Raw genomic sequence first — 25,030 nt, forward strand, 5'->3', positions numbered from 1 at the left:
TATAGAATGTTGTAGGTTGGCAGGTACATTTGGCTCATGGAGGGAAGGGATTGTAAGAAGGGGGGGGGCAGATTTGGTTTCTCCCCATTCACCCTTATGTGTGACGGCAGCTGGTGAAAGGGGGAACAAAGTGGCAACCGACCAAATGTTCAGACTTTTATTCAGAAAAATGTAAATAAATTGGACCGGGGAAATTTAAGCTCATCAATGACGCTCTTTCTCGTCAAGCCAAAAATATTGCGACGCAATGGAGTTTGTGAGTTACGTTTTTCCAAATAAAAGTCTGGTCGGTTGCCGACTTATATTATACATTATACCAGCTGCCGTCACGTATGTTATCGTACAATGAAAATGTCACACGCAGCTCCTTTGACATGACTGTAGGTGGACATACACCGTGAGTTATTTTTGACACTTTTCATTTTGGACATTTTCTGTGCAGGAACCGCATGGTGCCAAAGTCTGGCCCCTACCCGGACCACCCCTCCTCCTACATCGAGGAGCAGGAGGGGGGCGTGGCCAAGAACGCCCAGACGGACGCCGCCGCCGCCGCCTCCTCCGTGAGTGGCCGAGCCGCGGCCGGGGGGGGCGGGGCCGGCGAGAGGAACAGGAACTCCATCAACTACGAGAGGCAGCAGCAGGCCCACCACGCCCGTCTGCCCAGCCCGGAGGGCAGCAGCGCCGCGGGGGGAGGAGGGGGGGGCAGGGGGGGAGGAGGGAGCCCGGCCACCACCTCCACCAACAACAACATGACCAGCACCGCTGTCTCCGAGGCCAGCCATAACCTGGAGGGCCCAGGAGGGGGCGCCACCGTGCTGCCCGTCTGCCTTCACCTCACCCAGGAAGACCTGGAGACCACCAAGCTGGACCCCCGGGAGGTGGACAAGAACCTGAAGGAGAGCTCGGACGAGAACCTGATGGAGCACTCCCAGAAGCAGTTCTGCTCGCCGGACCTCAGCCCGGGCAGCTCCAGCCTGCTGTACCCGCTCATCAAGATGGCTGCCGAGGCCTCCGGCTCGGGCTCGTGGGACGCCGTCCCCCCAGTGGTGGTGCCCGCCGTCTTCCCCCTCCCCAAGCAGCAGAACCTGCCCAAGCGGCCCTCCAGCCTCCCTCTCCGCACCAAGCCCACCAAGAAGGACTCCTCCTCCTCTTCCTCCTCCTCCTCCTCCTCCGCCCTGAGGTTCAAGTTCGGCCGCCACAGCAAGTCCAACCTGCGGCAGGTCGGCGCGACCAAGACCAACGGCGTCTCGGTCGCCACGGTTTCCGCCGCCACCGAGCCGCACCGACAGACGAGCGCCACCAACAACCTGCCGGTTTCGCGGGACGCCCTCGCCAACGGTCGCGGCGGCTCCTCCTCCTCGCCTGAGGGGGTCGCCTCCGCCGCTTTCGGGAGCGCCAGCGCGGCGGGGGCGGGGCCTAGGCTCAGTCTGGGTCTGATCACGGCCAGCCCGGACGAACACGAGCCTCTGCTGAGCAGAGAGGGCCAGGGGCAGAGGGGCGGCGCAGAGCCACGGGACGACGCCACCTCCGCCACCCTCCTCCTCCTCGCCTCCTCCTCCGCCCGCCCCAACGCCAACAACAACAACAGCAACAACGGGGAGAGCGAGAGTGACGGAGGAGAGGAGGAGGAGGTGGAGGAGGAGGAGGAAGGAGCAGGGGGAGGGGGGGGCAGCAGGGAGGCCGGCGGTGGTCCCCCAGGGGACGTGTCTGGCCCCAGCAGCAGCTCCTGCCCTGGCTCCGGTCCCACCGCGCCCCTGGTGACCCTCAGAGGGGAGGCCCTGCTCAGGCAGCCTAAAGGCCGCAGGCCGGAGAGGCCCAACTCCCTGGACCTGTCCTTCACCACCCGAGACCTCGCCTCCCTGGGTGAGCTGCACCTTCACTTACTTCCAGCTTCTTTCTTTCTCTTTCTCCCCCCCCCCCTTTCTTTCTCTGTCTTTCTCTTTCCCTTTCTCTCTCTCTTTCTCTCTGTCATCTTTTCTCTCTCATCCTTTCTCTCTGTCTCTGTCTCTGCCTCTGTCTCTCTCTCTCTCTCTCTCTCTGTCTCTCATCCTTTCTCTCATCCCCTCTCTCTCTCTCTCTCTCCCATACTCTCTCTCTCTCGCTCACTTCCGAACTCTTTCATTGTTTTGTATGTGTCGACCAATCTCACCATGCCAATCTGTCTTCCAGGGGAGGGCTTGGAGGAGGGCGACGTAACTGCGGAGACAGGGGAGAAGATCAAGAAACGCGTGAAGACGCCGTACTCCCTGAAGCGCTGGCGCCCCTCCACCTGGGTCATCTCGACAGACACCAGGACGTCAGAGGTCAACAACAACACCGGCCACAGACCCAGGGGTCAAGGTCAGGGTCAGGGTCAGGCGCGGACCAAATCCACCTCGGCCATGTACCTTCGAGGGGGGAACCCCAACTCGGAACCCAGCGACACGCGCGTGTGAACTTTGACCCTTCAGCGGGAGCCGTGGGAGTCAATGGTTGGGTTGGAGCTGCTGTTGTCGGAACAGTTTTTATTTTTGTTGTCGTTGTTTTGTTTTTTAAAAAACGTACCGTGTTTTTATTTTCTTCTCCCGTTCAGCAAGAGGAAGCTATCAAGAGTCTTTGTCGACAAGTATCCTGGTACACTACAGCACGTCTCCACTGTGTCTTGTTTATGCGATTGCTTTAAATCCAGCTACTGTACTCCGCCTTGGTTAGCTTCCGTTTGTACGTGGTTCATTTTTATCCGCATAATAATGAGGTTTTGGGGGTGGGGGGAGGGGGGGGGGGTTGTTCTCAAGGTGCACTTGTTTAGAACAGCTGAGATCTGTCTAAAGTCTGTCTCTTGTGACCATGACGACAAGGATGGTCTCTAAACTTAACATGGCCAAGGATTTGAAGTATTTCAATTATTTGAGTGCTCTGATGTCTTTCTGTCATGATAGAGTCTGCTCCATGAAAGAGAAACTATGGTCTTAAAGACAAGATTACGTAGTTTTCTTTGTTTTGTTTTTTATGCAATGTTAATTGTATGTTTGACTATGTATCTTTTTTTTTTTTGTATCATCATTTGAATTGTGCAATAGGATATAGCTTTTAGGTGCTTTTTAATCGTTCCGCTGCTTCCATTCTCTTTTGTTGTTGTTTTATGTCTATTTTTTCGAACATGTCATCTCTGCGACGCACTTGCGAACGGTCAAAATCCTTCATCCGGTCCACGACCCGCCCCCCTATTTCAGAGATGAGTCTTACGGATGACAATCCTCTCTGCTCTTCTCATCCTCTCAGCAATTGAATCCATGAGAGGAGAAAAAAGTTTGCAATCAATCAGCTGATGACTTTGGTTGTTGGACCATGGTGGTTTGGCACCCTGTGTTTCTTTGCTTGCACAAACAGCCGGGAGGATCGTTCCTCCTCCGGCGACTACAATCAGGAGAAGCAGGAGAAATGGATCTGTTACAGGCACGGACAGCCGCACCGCAACACACAACACCTCACTGTGATCTGAGTCTCCGGACTCACTCAACCCCAGTTATCAGTCATGCTCCACATCAGACTCTGGCTTTTAAACAAACCATCGGATGCACCACCTCTCTGAAACCCTTTGCTTCGCCTCTGTCTCGTGTGTGTGGGCGTGTGTGTGTGCGTGCGTGTGCGTGCGTGTGTGTGCGTGTGTGTGCGTGTGTGTGTGAGAGAGTGTGTGTGTGTGTGTGTGTGTGTGTGTATGTGTGTGTGTGTGTGTGTGTGTGTGTGTGTGGCGGGGGGGGGGGGGGGGGGTTGTGTGTGTGTGTGTGTGGGGGGGGGGTGGGTGTGATTGTGTGAGAGAGTGTTGTGAGTGGGGTGGGTGAGAGAGAGAGTGTGTGAGTGGTGGGGGGGGGGGGGTTGGGTGGGTGGGTGAGTGAGTGAGTGGGGGGGAGTGTTTGAGAGTGAATTTGTATTGTTCCTTTCTATACTATAGCAAGATTTAAGTGAGTGAGGTGAGGGCCGAGGGCCATACAGGCCTGTGATGTGTCAACGTAGTTGGACAATGTGTTTCAGTGCAGCTTCAGAGCGTATGATTGATTGACTGCTTAACTGATTTCATTAAGTTTTGTAATCTGTAATTTGTATGACAAATATATGTATTGCAACAAAAAGGTATTAATTATTTTACGGAATTCTGTTTTGCATTCAATGGACATGGCTTTTTTATTCCATTGCTGTGCCTCTGCTCTGTAACTTTATTATTTTTGACTAAAAAAATTCAGCAAAAAAAATCTAAATAAATGTATGAAAGCACAGTGATGTATTTACACATTTTTATTTCAGTGACATTTATCTTTGTCGTTATCCGCTCAAGAAACGAACAGTGCTTCACGCAGCCCTACACAGTGACAGAAACTAACAATGCTTCCAGCAGCCCTACACAGTGACAGAAATACATGCTTGTGCACATTATTTGCTTTTAGATTTAGCTTTGCGGCGATTTTAAACCATGTCTTACAGACAAAATATATTGTCATGTCAGGTGTTATGATGGAAGTATGTCATCTCCTTTCACCCCCCTGCACAGTACACTGGTAAGTTACATTGACTAGGATTATTTAGAAATAGATATATTTACCTAAAACTAACAATTCTGGAGTATTGTATTTTGACTGTACATATCTGTGCTTGTTTGTTTCTTTACACTAACAAGATTATTGCTTTGGTCAACAGAAGAGCTGACTGGTGTGGACTACCTGTTCAGGCAGACAGGGAGGACCCTGCAGGACCCTGAGTCAGAGGAGACTGACCAGCTGCTGGAGGACCTGGCCATGAAGGAGGAACTAGAGGATGAGGACTTCCAAGTGGCTAGCCTTTTTACTTTCACTTTTTACTTTGCGTCCCACCACCACCAACAACCCCACCCCTTGTGTTTGCTGGTCCTCCTGTCATTTTCCCAACCCTATTTGCTCCACCTGCCCCCTCGCTGCCCCCCCCCCCCCCCCCCCTGTTCCAAAGATCCTCGTCTGGCTGTCCCAAAGATCCTCGTCTGGCTGTCCCAAAGGTCCTTGTCTGGCTGTCCCAAAGGTCCGCAAACGGACTGGAGAGGTCAACTCCTGCAGGAAGAGTGGGCAGCACAGGACTGCAATGACAGCCATTACAAGAGACATTATTGTCCCTCGTTTAGTCTCTGACTGACTAAGGAGCAGTAGTTGGATAAGATGAGGAAGTAAGAAGGTTAACTTGTTTATTTGTGTGTGGATGTGTGTGTTTTTGTGATTATTTAAATAAAACAATTTCTATTTCAAATGTGAATCTTTTAACCGAGTTTTATTCGATAAATTAGACACATTTCTAATAGCTAGTGATGCATTTTGAGCATGGTCTGATGGATAGTAGGCTATGGGTGAGATTAGAAGTTGCGAGGGGAGGAGCGTCTGCGGACTTCGTCTGGGAGCCGTTTGTGAGTGAAAGGTAAGAAATGTTTCTTGTTGGTTGCTGGGAATCCGGAATCAGAAGTTGTTTCTTCGTATCGCGTCTTTGACGGCACATCTACGTACAACATCGTTCGTTAAAAAAAAGTTCATCGCGATTATGTTTTTTAAAAACGGCACCTTTCGCTTCCGTTACTTCTTGGTGAAAGTGAATGTGAAAGTAAAATTGTCGTCGTTTCTCTTAACATATTAATTACTGTTTTAAGGATTTCACAAATACTATAAATGTCCCCGGTTTTCATTTCTGAAATCTGGTCACCTTACTCCAAATGTCACCAAAAAATGCTTCGTGTCAAACATTGTCTTTACCCCTTATCATTATTTACTGCTCCACCTTGACCTCACATAATATTTTTCTACGTTTAATAAACAATTGCTGGGAATCGGGAATCAGAATTGTTCAGCTTCTCGCGTCTTTGACGACAAATCTACGTACAAAATCCAGTTAAGTTCATCGCAGATATTGTTTTTCAAAACGTACAGTATATACTGTATATAAATATATTTCGTGACATTTCGTATACATTGCACTGTATACGTCTGTATTCTGTGATAAATAAACATTTATTTTATTTTATTTCCACTCTCCTCCATGTAAACCCAGACAAAACTTAAAGCTCATTATAGATACGATTTGAACTATTTTTTTTAATTTTAAGATTTTGTATGCTATAATGCAGCACAACCGCCATGCAGAAGTCTGCCGGACATTTGGTTTCAACAGGTGAGGCAGAGTGGCCAGCAGAGGGAGACATTTAAGCACTATCACACGAGGGAGTTCTACTGAGCACGGCTGTGATTCGGTCGTAGGTACTAGGCCTCAACACCTTTCGCTTGCCTAACTTCTTGAAGTGAAAGTGAAAGTAAAATCGTCGTCGTTTCTCTCACATTACTTACTGTTTTAAGGATTTCACAAATACTAGAAATGTCCTCGGTTTTCATTTCTGAAATCTGTTCACTTTACTCCAAATGTCACCAAAAAAATGCTTGTTTAACAGGTGTTTTACTGTTGTGTGAGTTGTGTTAGTCATTGTGTTAGTGGAACTGTACCTCTGATCATAGGAGGCCTACATACATTAGTCACATCTCTTACTGCATGGTACACAGTGTTCTTGAAGTAATGATTTATAATAGAGAGAGAGAGAGAGAGAGAGAGAGAGAGAGAGAGAGAGAGAGAGAGAGAGAGAGAGAGAGAGAGAGAGAGAGAGAGAGAGAGAGAGAGAGAGAGATTAAGGATGCAGAGATGGCAGTTGGAGAAGAAAACCATGAGTGAAGCTAATTGTGATGCATTGTTTTGACAGTGAAATTACTGACTGAGAAGAAACCAGGAGTTATTGCCAAACCTTGAAAGTTTAAGTTGGAAGAGTATATTACATCTGGGACTGGACTGTGGAGAGGCTATTATGGCAGCCTTTTCAGGTAAACACTGTGCTTTCTACACAACATTCACTTTGACAAAGATATATTTATTGATTTGAATACAGTTGTATTTTATAATTATAAGTCATTTATCATTTAAAAAGTCTGAGAGATATTGTCTGACAAAATACTGTCATGATATCAGTGATCGGTTTCACAAATACAATCCAGTGTATAGACTAATGAAACCTAAATGCATGTGAAATAACAACTTTATTTAAATAAATTATTATGAATGATAATAATGACAATGACAATAATACCCCAAATATGTAAATGACTGAATTGTGTTGGTATTGATTAGCTGATTAGGTGATGTTTATTTCATACCTTGTGACTCCCTCCATCTCTCAGAGCTGAGGATTGTGCTGCTGGGGACCAGAGCAGCAGGGAAGAGATCAGCAGGAAACACCATCCTGGGCAGAGAGGAGTTTGACCTGAGGACAGCTGCTCAGTGTGTGAAGAGACAGGGAGAAGTAGCAGGGAGGCAGGTCACTGTGGTCAACACTCCAGGCTGGTTGAGGAATCACCCTGTAGAGAACACTCCTGAGCTGGTTAAACAGGAGATTATACTCAGTGTGTCTCTGTGCCCCCCAGGACCTCACACTCTCCTCCTGGTCATACTGGCGTCTAGTTCATTCACTGAAGAAGACAGGAGACACTTTGAGCAACACCTGGAGCTTCTCAGTGAGGTAGTCTGGAGTCACACTATAGTGCTGTTCACCAGTGGGGACTGTTTGGGAGACACGACCATTGAGAAGCACATTGAGAGTGAAGGGAAGGCCCTCCAGTGGCTTGTTGAGAAATGTGGGAACAGGTATCATGTCCTCAACAATAAGAACAGGGATGATGGCACTCAGGTTACAGAGCTGCTGGAGAAGATAGAGGAGATGGTGGCAGGAAACAGTGGAGATTACTTCAAGAAATTATCACTGCCAATACGGGGAGCTAGGGGCATTACAAGCAGTGAGTATCATACTCTGACTAACCTTGTAGAAGAGGATAACATGGTAATCATCTATAGTAACCACACGTCATGACAACATACGACCATCCGTTAAAGATGTTCAATGTGTCAGTATAATTTATAGATCACAAACTCAATCAAAACAAGAATGTAATTCCACACTTTGCAATGTTTCAGTTTTGACTCCCATTGGGCAAAACATTGCTAATTCGTAGTTAGTGGAAAATGTAACGCTATTGTCCATTTGATGACTACAACATTATTGCTGAAACTACCATATTACACCATGAGTAGGGTTGTTGCTAACCAGTATATTTATCAATACCATACATGCTCAGTTTTCTGATCTGTTGTTGTTGATCTACAGCCCAGTACAGCTCAGTACAGCTCAGTACAGCTCAGTACAGCCCACTACAGCCCAGTAAAGCCCAGTACAGCGTAGTACATCCCAGTACAGACAATACAGCCTAGTACAGCTCACTCACAGATATCATCCACTTTGTTTCTAATGATGAATGAAACTGATGCTATAATACACTAGAATTAATACTGTAGCTATCCAGTATACATTATGCCAGCTAAATATCCCCACGATCTAAGTTGTTGTTGTTGTTGTTGTTGTTGTTGTTGAAGTTGTTGTTGAAGTTGTTGTTGTGTTCTACAGTGGGTGGAGACAGCAGACCAGAGACTGGGTTTGGTTCTGACCTGATATCTGAGGTTGGATCAGATGCTGGATCACTGCGGAGGCCTGATGGTAGGGTGACAGAATAGTGCAATGCCTTACATTTGATTTAATGTGGAAAACTAAAACACATAAAAACTGCATTGAGCACCTGCGCTGTGTGTTATTTTCATTATGTCCAACATGACTTTCTTTAAGGAACTGGGCTGGAGGAGTTCCGGAAGAAACCACTGCTAACAAGAGGAGCGAGGAGCTTCGATTTGTATCCTCCCAGCTGTGAGTATAATACTCTGACTGACCTTGACCTTTAACCTCCCACCCGTGAGTATAATATTCTGACTGACCTTGACCTTTAACCTCCCACCCGTGAGTATAATACTATGACTGACCTTGACCTTTAACCTCCCACCCGTGACTATCATACTCTGACTGACCTTGACCTTTAACCTCCCACCCGTGAGTATAATACTCTGACTGACCTTGCAGAACTAGAATAGTTGTGCTGTGTGCTCCACTGTGTTCTCTACCTTGATCTTTTTATTCAAACCAGTGAGTGCCTTGGTGTATTTGTTTTCAGACCACAGCCCAGTACAGCCCAGTAAAGCCCAGTACAGCCCAGTACAGCTTGTTTCTGTTCTTGACCTTTAAGCACATAAAGAAAGATTAGACCAACCTCACTCACATATCATCCACTTTGTTTCTAATGATTAATTAAACTGATGCTATAATACACTAGAATTAATACTGTAGCTATCCAGCAGTGGAGGCTCCTCCATAGAGGTGGAGGAGGCCTGGCCTCCCCAATAATTTGAGAGAAGAGAGAGAGATTTAAAAAAGCAATAATTATATTTATTTTATTTATTTATTTATTTAACATATTATATTATATTAATATTATGTCAGTTTTGTTCATAAATCTGATTTTTTCCATGGCTAAAACCCAATATTGCAATTGTAAAGCACCTACAGGCCAGAATCCCTATCCGTTTCTATTGAAGGAGGCCAGGCCTCCTGTCGGAAAGTCCAGGCCTCCTGTCGGAAAGTCCAGGCCTCCTGTCGGAAAGTGGTTTCTCATAGAAGTCAATGTAATGCAATTTTTCTCATGGCAATATTTGATTGGCCAAATCACTGAAAATGGGTGGGCACAGGAGGCCTTGCCTCATCATGCATTGAATCCAGGGCTGAAAGATTGACATTTTGTTCGTCCAATCACATGAACGCCAGTCACTTCAGTGCAGGACACGCTAGAACACCCATGGCTATTATCCCTGAAAATAATAGCTCATTTGGCCAAATACTTTTGCTTAAAATGACCTCGGAAGTCGGCGAGATTCTGGCGCGATTTATACATCGAATAGGTAGACAACATTTAGGATTTATTGAACAGTTTTATTTTTAATATTAATAATTAATAATTGTAGGTAGTATGTTGTGGTGAATGTTGTGAGCCTGAGCAGAAGGGACAATAGCTGCTGCAGGCGGACCATGACCCATTGTGCAGGTAACTTATTACATATGTTGTTTGAGTTCTATGTTTTGGTGCATTTTGTAAGAGTCCACTCGTGGTGTTGCTAGCATTCGCGAGCTAGGGCATGGCTAGTCAGTAACGTCATGTTGCATTCCACGTGTAGTACCTTTTTCCGCCACACGCGTGTATGAGTGCTGTTCTGCAGGATAAATATTAGAAATGGATGAAGTATTGTTCTGAATTGTATATTGTGTGTCTGATTGACATAGTGTTTGAGTGCTTTTGACATGTCATTGATTGTATGTAGTATGTTGTGGTGAATGTTGTGAGCCTGAGCAGAAGGGACAATAGCTGCTGCAGGCGGACCAGAGATTCATGCCAATTGTTTTGTTTATTTGATGACCCATTGTGCAGGCAATAAAAGCTGCTTCATCCACCATCCTGAGAGTGTCCCAATCCCTTCAGTACCGCCAAACACAAATTAATAATTTTTAACAAAGACAGATAAGAAGAACAGGGAACATTCCATCGCGAGTGAAGCGAGCAAGCGGAAAAAAAATTGGCCTCCTCAATTCTGGAAGTCACCAGCCTCCACTGCTATCCAGTATATACATTATGCCAGCTAAATATCCCCAGGATCTAAGTTGTTGTTGTTGTTGTTGTTGTTGTTGAAGTTGTTGTTGTGTTCTACAGTGGGTGGAGACAGCAGACCAGAGACTGGGTTTGGTTCTGACTTGATATCTGAGGTTGGATCAGATGCTGGATCACTGCGGAGGCCTGATGGTAGGGTGACAGAATAGTGCAATGCCTTACATTTGATTTAATGTGGAAAACTAAAACACATAAAAACTGCATTGAGCACCTGCGCTGTGTGTTATTTTCATTATGTCCAACATGACTTTCTTTAAGGAACTGGGCTGGAGGAGTTCCGGAAGAAACCACTGCTAACAAGAGGAGCGAGGAGCTACGATTTGTATCCTCCCAGCTGTGAGTATAATACTCTGACTGACTTTGACCTTTAACCTCCCACCCGTGAGTATAATATTCTGACTGACCTTGACCTTTAACCTCCCACCCGTGACTATCATACTCTGACTGACCTTGACCTTTAACCTCCCACCCGTGACTATAATACTCCACCTTGATCCTTTTATTAAAACCAGTGAGTGCCTCTTTGTATTTGTTTTCAGACCAAAGCCCAGTCCAGCCCAGTACAGCCCAGTCCAGCCCAGTACGTCCAGTAGATCCCAGCCCAGTCCAGCCCAGTACAGCCCAGTACGTCCAGTAGATCCCAGCCCAGTCCAGCCCAGCCCAGTACAGCCCAGTACAGCTCAGTGCAGCCCAGTCCAGCCCAGTACAGCCCAGTACAGCCCAGTACAGTCCAGTACAGCCCAGTAGATCCCAGCTCAGTCCAGCCCAGTACAGCCCAGTACAGCCCAGTGCAGCTCAGTCCAGCCCAGTACAGCCCAGTACAGCCCAGTACAGCCCAGTACAGCCCAGCCCAGCCCAGTCCAGCCCATTGTAGCCCAGTCCAGCCCAGTCCAGCCCAGTGCAGCCCAGTAGATCCCAGCTCAGTACAGCCCAGTCCAGCCCAGTACAGCCCAGTACAGCCCAGTACAGCCCAGCTCAGTCCAGCCCAGTACAGCTCAGTACAGCTCAGTACAGCCCAGTACAGCCCAGTACAGCCCAGTACAGCTCAGTACAGCCCAGTACAGCCCAGCTCAGTCCAGCCCAGTGCAGCTCAGTATAGCCCAGTACAGCTCAGTACAGCATAGTACAGCCCAGTACAGCCCAGCTAAGTCCAGTACAGTCCAGTACAGCCCAGTACAGCCCAGTACAGCCCAGTACAGCCCAGTACAGCCCAGTGCATCCCAGTACATCCCAGTACAGCCCAGTGCAGCCCAGTACAGCCCAGCCCAGTACAGCTCAGCTCTGTAGTGTGAATTAGGGTAGAGAGGAACTGATTTATAAAAGAAAGGAACAATGTTTGGTCCGTTTCTGTTCTTGACCTTGAGCACATAATAGATTAGACCAACCTCACTCACAGATATCATCCGCTTTGTTTCTAATGATGAATAAAACTGATGATAATACACTAGAATTAATACTGTAGCTATTCAATATACATCATACAAGCTAAATATCCCCACAATCTAAGTTGTTGTTGTTGTGTTCTACAGTGGGTGGAGACAGCAGACCAGAGACTGGGTTTGGTTCTGACCTGATATCTGAGGTTGGATCAGATGCTGGATCACTGCCAACAAAAAGAGTGAGGAGCGACAATTTGTATCCTCCCACCTGTGATTATAATACTCTGACTGACTTTGACCTTTAACCTCCAGGGAGACTGTCCCTGTAATCTCGAATTGTAAGCTTTTTTTTTTCTTCATTTAATTTTTACTTTATGACGTTACAATGCAATACAATTACTTTTCTCTAAAAAAACTAATGCTGTTACCTTAGATAGTATCTGCCAGCCTGGTTGTGTTTGTCTGGTCTGGTATTACCAGCAGGCTATGGGGGACTATGTATAAAAGTGTTTTGTGAATGGTTGAAACCAACAAACAATAATGTTTGATTTCAAACATTTGGAGTAGGCCTATAAAGAAAAAATGCTTTATTTTCTATTATGTATGCAGTGCACTGTATTAACTTTTACTTTTCAGGAGGATATAATACATATACAATGCAATACAATGACTCTCTGTTTGTTATATGATTTATTAAACTTATTAAGCTTTAAACAACTGTGACGTGGTGTAATTTGACCCTTTTTGTGATTCCCTCATGCAACCTTATGGGAAACGTTCAAAGAATGTTAAGAAAACTTTCATCATAATCACAAGAGAACATTGGCTACCTTCCAAGAACCTTTTCTCACTTTGTAACGTACAATAATAATAATAATAATAATAATAATAATAATAATAATAATAACCTTTGCAGCGCAAACGTTGCAGCTCAAAGTGCTTCAGCATGTCCACACAGCATAACAATAACAATAAAACAATAGTAATCAATAAAACACACAATAGCAATAATATAAACGACATAATAAAACAAGACTAAACCATACAATCCAAGGGGCATAGAACAAAGATAAACAAAATAACTATAAATACATATACAAATATATAGGCCTACAATATATACAAATATATAAATGAATCAACTAACATAACATAATACATTTAGAAAATAATGCAGTCATTTAAAGGCAATATTAAAAAGATTAGATTTTAGTCTTGAATCATCAATCAAAGAAAACATTCATATAACCGCAAGAACACTTTCCGTCTCAGTACCTTTAGGAAACCACCGTGCTACGTTAAGGGAATGCTCCTACAACCTAAAAATCGTACTGGGAACCAAATCGTGTTACCCTTACCCCCCCCCCCCCCCCCCCTCCCCCTCCTCACACACACACATACACACACACACACACACACACACACACACACACTCACACACACACCATCTGCTCCACGCGCCCTAGCAACTGCAGCATCAGACCGAGCAGCGCGGTGACACGCCGCCACGTCAAAGCCGTCTCCTACTACCGTAAGCAGAGCATCACCCAGCCAGGCAGCTCCAATGTTAAGCGTTTCGAAATCGCTCATTTTTCATTTCGGTTTATATATTAGTTTTTTATTGTCGATTGTCTGATGTGTGAACGATCTCCATTCATCTGCTTGTGCAGGCTGCAACCTTAACGGTTTATTCGACCACTGTGCCACCGCGGACTCCCGACAGACACATCACCTCCAACACCGCGGCGAGCAGCGATCTGCATCAGCAGCAGAACAACAACATCCTCCCCCAGACGGCCAGGCTGCACATATCCAGCAACGCCCCATAGCAACCTATGCGCATCCACGACGGTCTGTCTGTCTGGTTCCGGCTGTGTGTGTTGGTGTCCGGTACTGGAGGTCCATCGCTTCCGACTCCCCTGAGTTGACCACCAGGACGCCCCTCAGCACCTCCAGGTCTGGACCCGGGCAGGTCTGGGACACCGCACCTCTCTGGGGCCGACGGAGCTATAATATTGCACAGGTGATCAGTGTACCTCATTTTCAGATCAAAGACGTAAACTGCACGTAATGTAGGTAGGTAGGTAGGTAGACTGCATGGAATCTGACGTAATCTGAGTGTAAATGCATCATGCGTTTTTAAAGCGAGTAGTATCGCAGGTCGGTAGGCCCGTCCTGGGTTGGAGATCCGCCGGATTCTCATCCGACGGTATCTACCTATGAGGTGGTGTGTTAGGCTGCTGATGTGGAAACACAGGCTGCAATAAACAAATTGTGTGTGTGTGTGTGTGTGTATATATGTGTCCGCGTGCGTGCGTGCGCGTGTGTTCGTCTTCATTTGTGCTTTTGCATTAGCACGTGGATTTTTAATGGATGGCTCTCGCAAGGTTCAGCACATTACATTTGTAATTCGTAATTCGTTCCATTAGTAGCCTAATCTTTGTTTTTCTAAGGTGTGCTGCTTCCAACCTTAAAATACTGGTCATTGCTTCCAATTAGCATACGGAAAACCAGCTGCACCGCCACCATTCACCCAAGAGATACAGATGCATTAACGCAGCTCTGCTCCATAGCAACAAGGATGCTTCCTGGCCCGGCCCTGACAAATATAGACCCTGCTGGACCCTGCATGGTGGACATAGTGTTTGCAGCATTAAAATAACATGCAGACAGATCCTTTCTCTGTCAGTCAATTCTACAGATTTACTGAAATCATACAAATCAAAGGGATTATGTTATGTTGTCTCCTTGCTGAATTCACACTAGCAGCTGCTTTACGGTGGCAGCTGTGATGAATGAAATGTTGTCTTGTGTTTTTTTTTTACGTCTTCTAAAGCTGGGGAGAGGAGAGGGAGATGGGGGCTACAAGGACAAAGAGTGCTGAGGAGGCAGTTTAGGGGAGGGGGGTTACAGGGTTGGTGGGGTTGCCGAAGGGGGTATGTATGTGTGTGTGTGTGTGTGTGTGTGTGTGTGTGTGTGTGTGGGGGGGGGGTGGGGGGTAAACCCTAAATGGGTCAAGTTGAGCTGCAGACTGTGTGTGTGTCTGTGGAGGGGGGAAAGGAGGGGGGGGGCACCTGTCTCTCCAATCTGCTGTAATGTCATTAAACTAGCCTGTGGATTCAGGTTCAGACGGCGGGGGCGTGCGCGGGGGGGGGATTAAAACCCTCTCAATCTGGCAACCCACCCCTTTGAGAGCTGTGTGGGTGTGTGTGTATGTGTGTGTGTGTGTGTGTGTGTGTGTGTGTGTGTGTGTGTGTGTGTGTGTGTGTGTGTGTGTGCGTGCGTGCGTGTGTGTGTGTGTGCGTGTGTGGAAAGCGGTGTTATGCCTGCTACTCAAGTTCCTGCTGCCTCCTGTCAACATGTCCTCCCTCCCTCCTCCCTCCTCCTCTCCCCCTCCTCCCTCCTCCCTCCTCTCTCCTCCTCTCCCCCTCCTCCCTCCTCCTCTCCCCCTCCTCCCTCCTCCTCTCCCCCTCCTCCCTCCTCCTCCCCCTAGTCTTCCTAGGGTCCAGCTGTGGCCCTCACTGGGCACGCTCCCTGGCTCTCATCTGATAGGTCCCTGGCCTCAGGACGGCAGCCACTTCCACCACGCTCCCTTCATGAGGGACAAGGCCACTCAGGTAAGTGTGTGTGTGTGTGTGACGACAAATGACGACAAATTTGCAATTTCGATCTCTGGCCACACCAGCGTTTTCTCATTGTCGCGCAAAATAATCTCTGGCCACATGGAACCGCGTATTCAGGTATACTGGGCATGCGCGTACTGGTAGACCCAGAAAATGATTAAAATATAATTTAGACAGTACCGTAAAATAATAGAAATTCATTTTCATTCATTCGGTAGTATTGTTAACTCCCGATCAATCTCCTCTCCACTTAAATTACGTCTGCATCCAAGATATGGCATGCATACGTTATTCATCTGTGTAAATTTAGGTTGTATAAAAAGAGCCGATGCATAATAAACTTTATGATAATTGTTATAAGTGCCTCTTGCTAAGATGTTTCCAAGACGATAAATAATATCACAGCACTGGTTTATCAAGTGTTGGCGCAAACGATATCAAATCTTCACCGTTTCAGACAAATCCGGCGCCGTGTAGCCAGTGGCGGACTGGCCACCGGGCAAGCCTGGCAAATGCCAGGAGGGCCGCGAGACTCTGGGCCGCTCAGAATGTATTATATAAAAAATATATATATATTTGTAATTTTGTCTCTAGTGATTTTCATTGAAAATAACTTATTTCAGCAGACCGCGGCCCAAAACATTTGATATCCCACGCAGTTCTGCATCGCGGATGCCCAGGGCCCTAAACCAATAGGAGCAGAGCTCCCCTATGGGGCGGAGCTCCACGATCTAGAAGGATAGTTATGGTAAACCAATAGGAGCAGAGCTTTAGGTAGCGGGGTAAACCAATAGGAGCAGAGCTTTAGGTAGCGGGGTAAACCAATAGGAGCAGAGCTCCCCTATGGGGCGGAGCTCCACTCATATAACTGGAGTATATCTCCATAACTATCGTAGTCAGTTCTATATGGCCAGTGGACACGCACCTCATGTCATCATTCCGTTTATAACAGCAGTTAACGTTACACTGATTTCATTTTCAGAATGGGGGAATTTGATGAGAGCGATGCAGTTAATGTGCAACAACTGGATGCAGGGAGCAAGTGTAGTTGGAAGTAGGAATGCACCGAAATTCGCATGTATTGGCTGAAAATAGCACAAAAAAGTACATTCGGTGTAAAAAGGCTATTGAAAGAGATATTGACTGATGACTGCCTACTGATAATACATAATTACAGCAAACATGTCGGTAGTTTGGCATCTGTCCTCTGACTTTTTATGTTAACAATCCGTGTTGCGTGTTGCGTTTGGAAATAGGGCTGTTGTGTCGCAAATGCCAGGGCTGTTTTTTTATCCCAGTCCGCCCCTGCGTGTAGCCCAGGCCTGAGGGTTGGTGTGCTTTGTTCCCTCCCATGTGGCTCTCGACAGCCACTGCGGTGCCTCCTCTTCCCTCTCTTCTTTGTATCACTCTCTCTCTTTTCTCTCTCTCTTTTCTCTCTCTCCTGCGTCTCTCTTGGCCTCTCCACTTTCTGTCCCTCTCCTCCACCTCTAACCATAACCCTTCACCCCCCCCCCATACCCTGAATCTCTCCTCCACCTCTAACCCTAACCACTCCCCCCCCCCCCATACCCTGAGTCTCACCCGTGTCTCTCCGTGTCCTTAGACCCCCAGGGCCTGGGCAGATGAGCGGAGGAGGGGCTCCCACAAACGCTCAGCGTCCTGCGGGAGCACCGACCAGCTCAAGGAGGTCAGCCGCACACACACACACAGACACACACGCACGCACACACACACACACACAGACACACACACACACGCACAGACACTCACACACACACACACGCACACTCACACAGACACACACGCACACACACACAGACACACTTTCACCACATCCAGGACATCACACCACACTCTGCACCCACGACCGCCACGCAATACAACACTTTGCTAATCTACACAACGGGTGCGTTCGTAAATACGCTCTGGAAATCTGATCAGCACTCATGGAATGCCTCATTGTCCAATCAATCAAATGACTTGGTCGCTCTATGACGTTGAACCCAGTGTGTGCTCCGGTAAATATACGAGCGCACCCAATGACTGACAGCATCCAATATGTATGTAATACCCTGCGTTCCCCCCCCCCCCCGCTGTAGATCGCTAAGTTGCGTCAGCAGCTCCAACGCAGCAAGCGCAGCAGCCGCCATCGGAGGGACAAAGACCGCAAGTCCCCCTTCAACGGCAGTCATGCTGCCATCATCCAATCACAGGTGACCAACATAGACTGTGTGTGTGTGTGTGTGTGTGTGTGTGTGTGAGTCCCTCTCTGGGGAAGTCGGCTGGCCCTCTGGTCTCAGTCTGGAGTATCTGAATATGCCCCAGTTTCCCTTCTTCCCCGTGTCCCTGGCCCAGATCTGTCTGTGGCGCCGCCAGGGAGGGACAGGGACAGAGACAGGGACAGAGACAGGGACAGGGACAGAGACAGAGACAGAGACAGAGACAGAGACAGAGACAGAGACAGGGACAGGGAGAGGGACAGGAGACAGGGACAGAGACAGGGGACAGGAGACAGGGACAGAGACAGAGACAGGAGACAGGGACAGAGACAGGGACAGAGACAGGGACAGAGACAGGAGACAGGGACAGGGTCAGGGGACAGAGACAGGGACAGAGACAGGGACAGGAGACAGGGACAGAGACAGGGGACAGGAGACAGGGACAGGGACAGGGACAGAGGCAGGAGACAGGGACAGAGACAGGGACAGAGACAGGGACAGGGTCAGGGGACAGAGACAGGGGACAGGAGACAGGGACAGAGACAGGAGACAGGGATAGGGGACAGGAGACAGGGACAGAGACTGGGGACAGAGACAGGAGACAGGGACAGGGAAAGAGACAGGAGACAGGGTCAGGGGACAGGGTCGGGTACCTGTCACTCACCCAGGGTCCCGGGTCCTAATAACCTATTGTATTTTTTGTATTGTATCTCCTGGATGTTAATTTCAGTAGCCAACATCCTTAGATGATTATGTGACGGCAGCTCGTGAAAGCGGGAACAAGTCGTAAATAAATGTCAACATTGTTGAAAATCAATGACACACTCGCTAGTCAAGCCAAAACATTGCAATGCAATGGATTCGGTGAGTAATCCCCACTACTACCTAGTTAACTGTAACACTCCTTTACATTGTTAGCAGATTCACAAAACAAGCTGTGTTAGTTCACTAGCGAGTGTGTCATTGATTTTCAACAACGTTGACATTTATTTAAAATGTACAGAATAAAAGTCTGAACATTTTGATTGGTTGCTGACTTCACCAGCTGCTGTCACATATGCATCAGCTGAGGTTTTGTAGGGGATAGGGGCAGCTCAATGAATAGCTCTCCAGAAACAACTTGGTGGCACCTTCATGTTTGTCATCACAGTGGGCAGGGAGGGAGGGAAGGGGGAGGGAAGGAGGGAGGGAGGGAAGGGGGAGGGAAGGAGGGAGGGAGGGAAGGGGGAGGGAGGGAGGGAGGGAGGGAAGGGGGAGGGAGGGAGGGAGGGAGGGAGGGAGGGAGGAATAGAGGAGAGAGCTGGGTACAGGAAGGAGAAGAGGGACAGAACATTGTTCTCAGAGTTATCAAAATGATATATGGTCAGTAACGGGATGGTGGTGTGCGTGTGTACATGTGTGTGTGTGTGTACGTGTGTGTTAATGTGTGCGTCCCTGCACTCATGTGTGCACAGTGTAGAAACAGTGACTGATACAATAAAATGATGGGGTGTGTGTGTGTGTGTGTGTGTGTGTGTGTGTGTGACCTATTGGTTTTACACAGGGTTTCTCTCTGTGTGTTTCGCAGGCCCAGATGCCTAAGACCATCCTGATCCCCATCCCCATCTCCAAGTCCACCGCCCCGCGCTTCCGGAACAGCATGGAGGGCCTCAACCAGGAGATCGAGCGTATCATCATCCGGGACACCCCCGAACGCGATGAGGTCATCATTGTGAGTCGCCGAAACCACCACAGCTACTTGTCTTAGCCGATACACACACTCCAGAGGAATAGAACGATTCTAGTTCTGTAGCACACACACACACACACACAGTACATGCTATAATCTTTTTGTACACATCACACATGCACGCGCATGCGCACACGCACACACACACACACACACACACACACACACACACACTACGTACATGCTATAATCTTTTTGTACACACACACGCACGCACGCAGTATGGCCTTCAGTATGGTGTTGTTATTGTGACCTCATTTCCCGTGTGCGTGTGTGTGTGTGTGGTTGTTCAGCCGCAGGACGTCCCAGATGGGCACCGCGCGCCCCCGCCCCTCCCCCCCCAGCGCAGCAGCAGCACCCGCAGCATCGACACGCAGACGCCCTCAGGGGGGGGCCTGGGCGGTGGGAACCATAGCAACAGCAGCAGCCGCCCCGACTCCATCTCCCCCTCGTACCTCACCATCCTCAACGACATGGGAGGGGGGAGCCCCTACCCCGGTGAGAGGAGACAGGTCACACACACACACGGTCTACACACACACACACACACACACACACACAGTCTACACACACACACACACACACAAACACATAGTTTACACACACACACACACACACATAGTCTACACCAGGGGTGGGCAATTAATTTTCACAATGGGCCACATGAGAAACCGGGACTATTGTGGAGGGCCGGACCAGTAGGCTGAACTCAATATAACTTTTATCGACTTTTATTCAGATTTTTTTTTGGGGGGACCTTTATTCAGATTTTTTTTTCTTTTTCTGAGGTGTTCATCAGTTAACTAGGATCTGTGGCGTAATTTGTTGAACTGGAACGTAGTAGACGTGAGACTGCCATATACCATATCTCTGCCATATATTATACATACTTATTTATATGTATTTATCATCATATTTTTCACATTAATGTAACAGCAAGTTCATTTGTATTATGCTTACCATTACCAAGTTCCCTCGCCAACGCACACACACACACACATGCATGAACGTACATAGACACACACAAACCCACGCATACACACACACACGCACACACACAGAAACACACAAACCCACACACACACACACACGGCATGCCCCTCCAGTCCGTCCAGCTGTGGTTGACCCTGGCTGCTCTCTGCCTCCCCAGAGTTGGGGCCCTGCTCCCCCCTGCCCAAGTACGCCGCCTCCCCCAAGCCCAACAACAGCTACATGTTCAAGAGGGAGCCTCCGGAGGGCTGCGAGAAGGTCAAGGTCTTTGAGGAGTCACTGTGAGTAACCCTCACCCTAACTAACCCTCACCCTCACCCTAACTAACCCTAACCCTCACTAACCCTCACACTAACTAACCCTCACCCTAACTAACCCTCACCCTCACCCTAACTAACCCTCACTCTCACCCTAACTAAAGCCGAGTACACACTAGACGATTTTAACCCCGATTTAGCTGTCGCCGACCAGTTTTTGCGGTCGGCGACAAAATCCTCCAGTCGTTGCAAACCCGGGGACGCGCCGTCTCCGACGCTCGTTTAATGTGACAGGCTCAGAGACGCAATCGGAGGACCGCCGACCCCGTCGGAGGGGCCGTCGCAGGGCTCCAGATCTTTTCAAACATGTTTCATTTTATCGGCCGACGGAATCTACATTCTGCTAGTTTGACATGGGCAACGACCCGTGTGGACAGCACAGCCAATGAGAGGTCGAGGAAATGCAGCGCGGAGGAGGCGTGAAAGTAGAAATGGCTATTTATATAATAGTAAATAGTCTATTATATAAATAGCCATATATGTATATATATGTATATATTACATATAGTAATATGGCTATTTTCTAGTAGAAATGAGCTCCATCTTTTTTTGACAGCTGTCAACGTCTCGTCATCATGTGCTGGTATCGCGACACTACAGCTTGGCGAATCGTCCTGACCAAGTGAAGAATCTTGTAGTCTGTGAGCCCCCGTCGTTGCCACATCCTGTAGTCTGCGCTGTGCTGCGCAGTCTGCGCGCCGCTGCGACGCGGACACCAGCACGACGGCCGTTTAGTGTGAGAGGCTCAGCGATGTTACAACTTGAAAAGTCGTCTAGTGTGTAGCCGCCTTAACCCTCACCCTCACTAACTAACACTAACTAACCCTCACCTTAAATCAACTCTCCCCTTCGCAGGGAGCCATTCACCCGGTGGACTGGGTTGTGTCTGTCTTAAATGACACCCTATTCTACTTTGGACCAGAGCTCCTTGTCTATAGACACACACACACACACACTGGTCCATCCATTGCCTATTGAGATGCACCCCTCTAGTACTCAGTCTATAATTGTGTTAATTACTTGTTAAATTATCTTCAGATGTCTTGGAATGACAATTGTGTATGTGTGTGTATGTATGTGTGTGTGTGTGTATGTGTGTGTGTGTGTGCGCGTGTGTTCTCTTCTCAGACCCCGACCCCTCCAGGAGATCCCCCCCTTCCTCTGCCCCGACCGCAACAAGGTGAACTTCATCCCCAAGAGCGGCTCGGCCTTCTGCCTGGTGAGCATCCTGAAGCCCCTGCTGCCCGCCCCGGAGCACGCCCTCAGCTTCCGCACGGGGGTGGGCCTCCGCAGCCTGTCCCCCTCCCTGGTGCCTCTGGGCGGGGTGGGCCTGCGCAGTCTCTCCCCGGCCCTGGGGCTCTCCCGGGGGACGGCCTCCCTCCAGCAGCCCTGCCTGCCCCGCCACCTGGAGGAGCCAGAGACCTATTAGCGATTAGCGCCGCCGCCGCCGCCCTGGTGGACAGACTGAGAAAGTGAGACAGCTCTCTCTCTCTCTCCGAAAAGAAAAAAGAAAAATACCGCTGGCAGTCGAATCGATAAAACTGGACTCCTCTCTCTCTCTCTCCGAACGCCTTCTTCAGCATGCTAACTCGCCCCCGCACTCCCCCGGATGTCCAACGTTTGGTGAAGAGTTTCTTCCAGCCTCTCCTCAGAAGAGAACCCTGACCTGACCTGTAGGAAAATGGGTTCAAGCTAAATCCTTCACTGCTGTGCTTTTTAACCCTTTTTGCTCATTCATGTAACTTATCTTTGGAGGGAGAACGACGCAAGGAAAGACTTATTTTTATTTTTTTATTTTTTTATTTTACAATTTCATCGCATTATACCATGAAGCCTTTCCACAGACATATCATGTTTTCTTTTTGTCTTTTTTTTTACCATTATTATTTATCTTAAAATGACATAAAATGCCTTTCTTTATGTATGAAGCGCTCAGTGGCAACCCAAACAGGGGAGAGATGTCGGTAGCTGTGGGGCTGGGAGGGGGTGGGTTAGGGGTGGGAGTGGGGGGTTAGGGTTTGGGGAGTGGGAGGTTAGGGTTTGGGGGTTAAGTTTTGGGGAGTGGGGGGTTAGGGTTTGGGGAGTGGGGTGTTAGGGTTTGGGGGGGTCTGCCAGAGATATCGTAGCGAAACCATCACGGATGAGAGTGAGGAAAAACAAAACGTGCCTAATGTTTTCGACCTGACCTGGCTCGTAATGTCCACAGTGTCCAGCCTTGTCTGCCAGGAGGGAAACCACAAGGGACGTGAATGACCAGCAAAAACTATGTGGAATTTCCCCCAACTGGTTAAAATGTAGTTATGTAAGTTATGGATAGGGTTAAGTGTTTGGTTAAGGTTAGGGTCAGTCGTAGGTTTTGACCTACTTGGGCGACTCAATGGGATGTTGGACAGAAAAGTCCCTTTGGTCTTGTAATGGCAACATCCGGGTGACGTCATCAGGTCTTTTGAACGCCGTTGCTATGCCGATGCTAGCATTCTGGACATTCCTGAGTAAACTCTACCACAGATTCATGTATGGATTGTGTGCGAGGCAACTCAGGTACATCGCAGCGAGCGGTAGAGTTTACTCAGGGATGTCTGGTTAGCTAGCGTCGGCGATTACGTCACCCGGACACATTCTGGCAAGTCTAGTATTTGCCATGACAGTGCCGTCTGACTTTAGACAATGGTCTTTCTCATGTTTGCCTCCCCCTCCCCCCATCCCATCCTCCCTCCCTCACGTAATCATGTCAGGTGTTTTCCTCTGTGTTTGTTGCTCGACTTGTCTTGGTGTTGTGAAGTCTCAGCCATGTCTGCGGAAGTCCAGAGAGAAGAGCCTTTGTCAAAGAAAGAAGCTCTGGAGTCCACCCTGCTGTATATCTGTCATGACATTACTGTGCCTGCTAAAGTGGGAAGTCTGGAATGTATTGGATTTGTAAATACATGTATTTGAGCCACTGTGTTTTTATGTAAGATTAAGGAGTACTAAGACAAGTCAAACTGTATTATATTACAACCCCCCCCCCCTCCTGCCGGTACTGTGAATTACTGAAATTATGTGAACAGTTCAGTACTTCATATTCAAATAGTTTTTTCTTGGTCTACAAGCAGCTAACTTCCAAACCAGTTAAAGTCCTTTTCTCCGTCTCAGGATGAATTGGGTTGGGTGCACTTGTAAATCAAACAGACTTGTACAAACTTCTAAACATAAACTACCAAGACTATGTACTGAATGTAGAGAAATGACCTCTACTGCTATTCAGTATGTAGATTTTCATATTGGACATTCAAGTATCTTTTCAAAAAATATTTACAAACTTGTAGCTGTAGAAATGTGTTCATTCATCATGTTAATTGTAAAATGAATCGGCTGATCTGTTAAACAGGGTAGCTTGTTATTGTATATGAAGTTGGGGTATTATAACCCACTAGTTTTATTTATTTTACAAATGAAAGGGAAACACAAGAGTTTCAAAATAAGCTCAAATAACAAGTTTATTAACCTCCCATCAAGATGACTGTTGGAAACAGACCCATCGTTTCATCCTACACTATGACGTCACATCCTTCCAGTGAAATAAAAGGCATAGTTGAATAAAATAAAGCATTTGTGATTGATATTATACATTCTTTTTCATACGTGAAGTAAGAAAAAAGGCATCAAGATTGCGATAAAACAAATACCCTCCTATACCACCTGCCCTTGGGGAAACAAGTTCAGCGAACATCCTTGGACGGTAGTGTGGAGTCATCACTCAACTCTTACCAGAGACAATCGTACAGTACTTCTAAGGGCGCAGAGCAGCAAGCGTTTACAGGTTACTCCTGTGTCACAACAACAGAATATCAGTTGTGAGCAATATGAAAATACTCCAGTGGTGGCAGTGCCTGATATCTCATAGAAAATACAGTGTTGGATAGCTGATATGAGCGTCATATGCAGTAGCTTACCAGCTGTTAAGGGGATATTGTTGTGAAGCAGGAGAACAACAGGCATTCTGCAAATAGCATACTCATTATACAGTATTGAACCATTAAATATACCCTTAGACACCATTACCACAAACCACACCTCAAGTTTTGAGCCTGGGGGGTTTTCCATCAATGTAGCTAAAGGAAAATCCAGGCTTATTTTTCACAATACTTTTTTTTTCTTTCGGGATGCTTATCAAA

General features: G+C 47.6%; 2 protein-coding genes across 2 annotated transcripts in view; both read left to right on the forward strand.

The window, feature by feature from the left end:
• LOC308158096 (bone morphogenetic protein receptor type-2-like) overlaps positions 1 to 2,646 on the forward strand; it is a gene marked incomplete at its 5' end in the record, with an annotated part of 18,383 nt that extends 15,737 nt beyond the window's left edge. The window contains 2 exons of the mRNA XM_080531691.1: positions 443 to 1,863; positions 2,170 to 2,646. Of these exons, the coding sequence (XP_080387817.1) occupies positions 443 to 1,863; positions 2,170 to 2,435 (1,687 nt within the window). The 3' untranslated portion in view covers positions 2,436 to 2,646. The remainder of the gene's footprint in view (positions 1 to 442; positions 1,864 to 2,169) is intronic.
• Positions 2,647 to 5,375: 2,729 nt separating this feature from the next.
• LOC308158097 (protein FAM117B-like) lies at positions 5,376 to 22,305 on the forward strand (the record flags this gene model as incomplete). Its single annotated transcript, XM_080531692.1, has 15 exons — positions 5,376 to 5,412; positions 6,734 to 6,851; positions 7,206 to 7,817; positions 8,483 to 8,572; positions 8,699 to 8,776; positions 10,662 to 10,751; positions 10,878 to 10,955; positions 12,149 to 12,268; positions 15,551 to 15,615; positions 17,225 to 17,308; positions 17,721 to 17,834; positions 19,408 to 19,551; positions 19,863 to 20,067; positions 20,720 to 20,840; positions 22,005 to 22,305. Exons 2-15 carry the CDS (start codon positions 6,836 to 6,838, stop codon positions 22,303 to 22,305), a joined length of 2,118 nt encoding a protein of 705 aa, XP_080387818.1. The 5' UTR covers positions 5,376 to 5,412; positions 6,734 to 6,835.
• Between the last annotated feature and the right edge of the window lie 2,725 nt (positions 22,306 to 25,030).

Source organism: Nansenia antarctica (genome assembly GCF_963989245.1).
Source record: "Nansenia antarctica genome assembly, chromosome: 5".
Lineage (NCBI taxonomy): Eukaryota > Metazoa > Chordata > Actinopteri > Argentiniformes > Microstomatidae > Nansenia > Nansenia antarctica.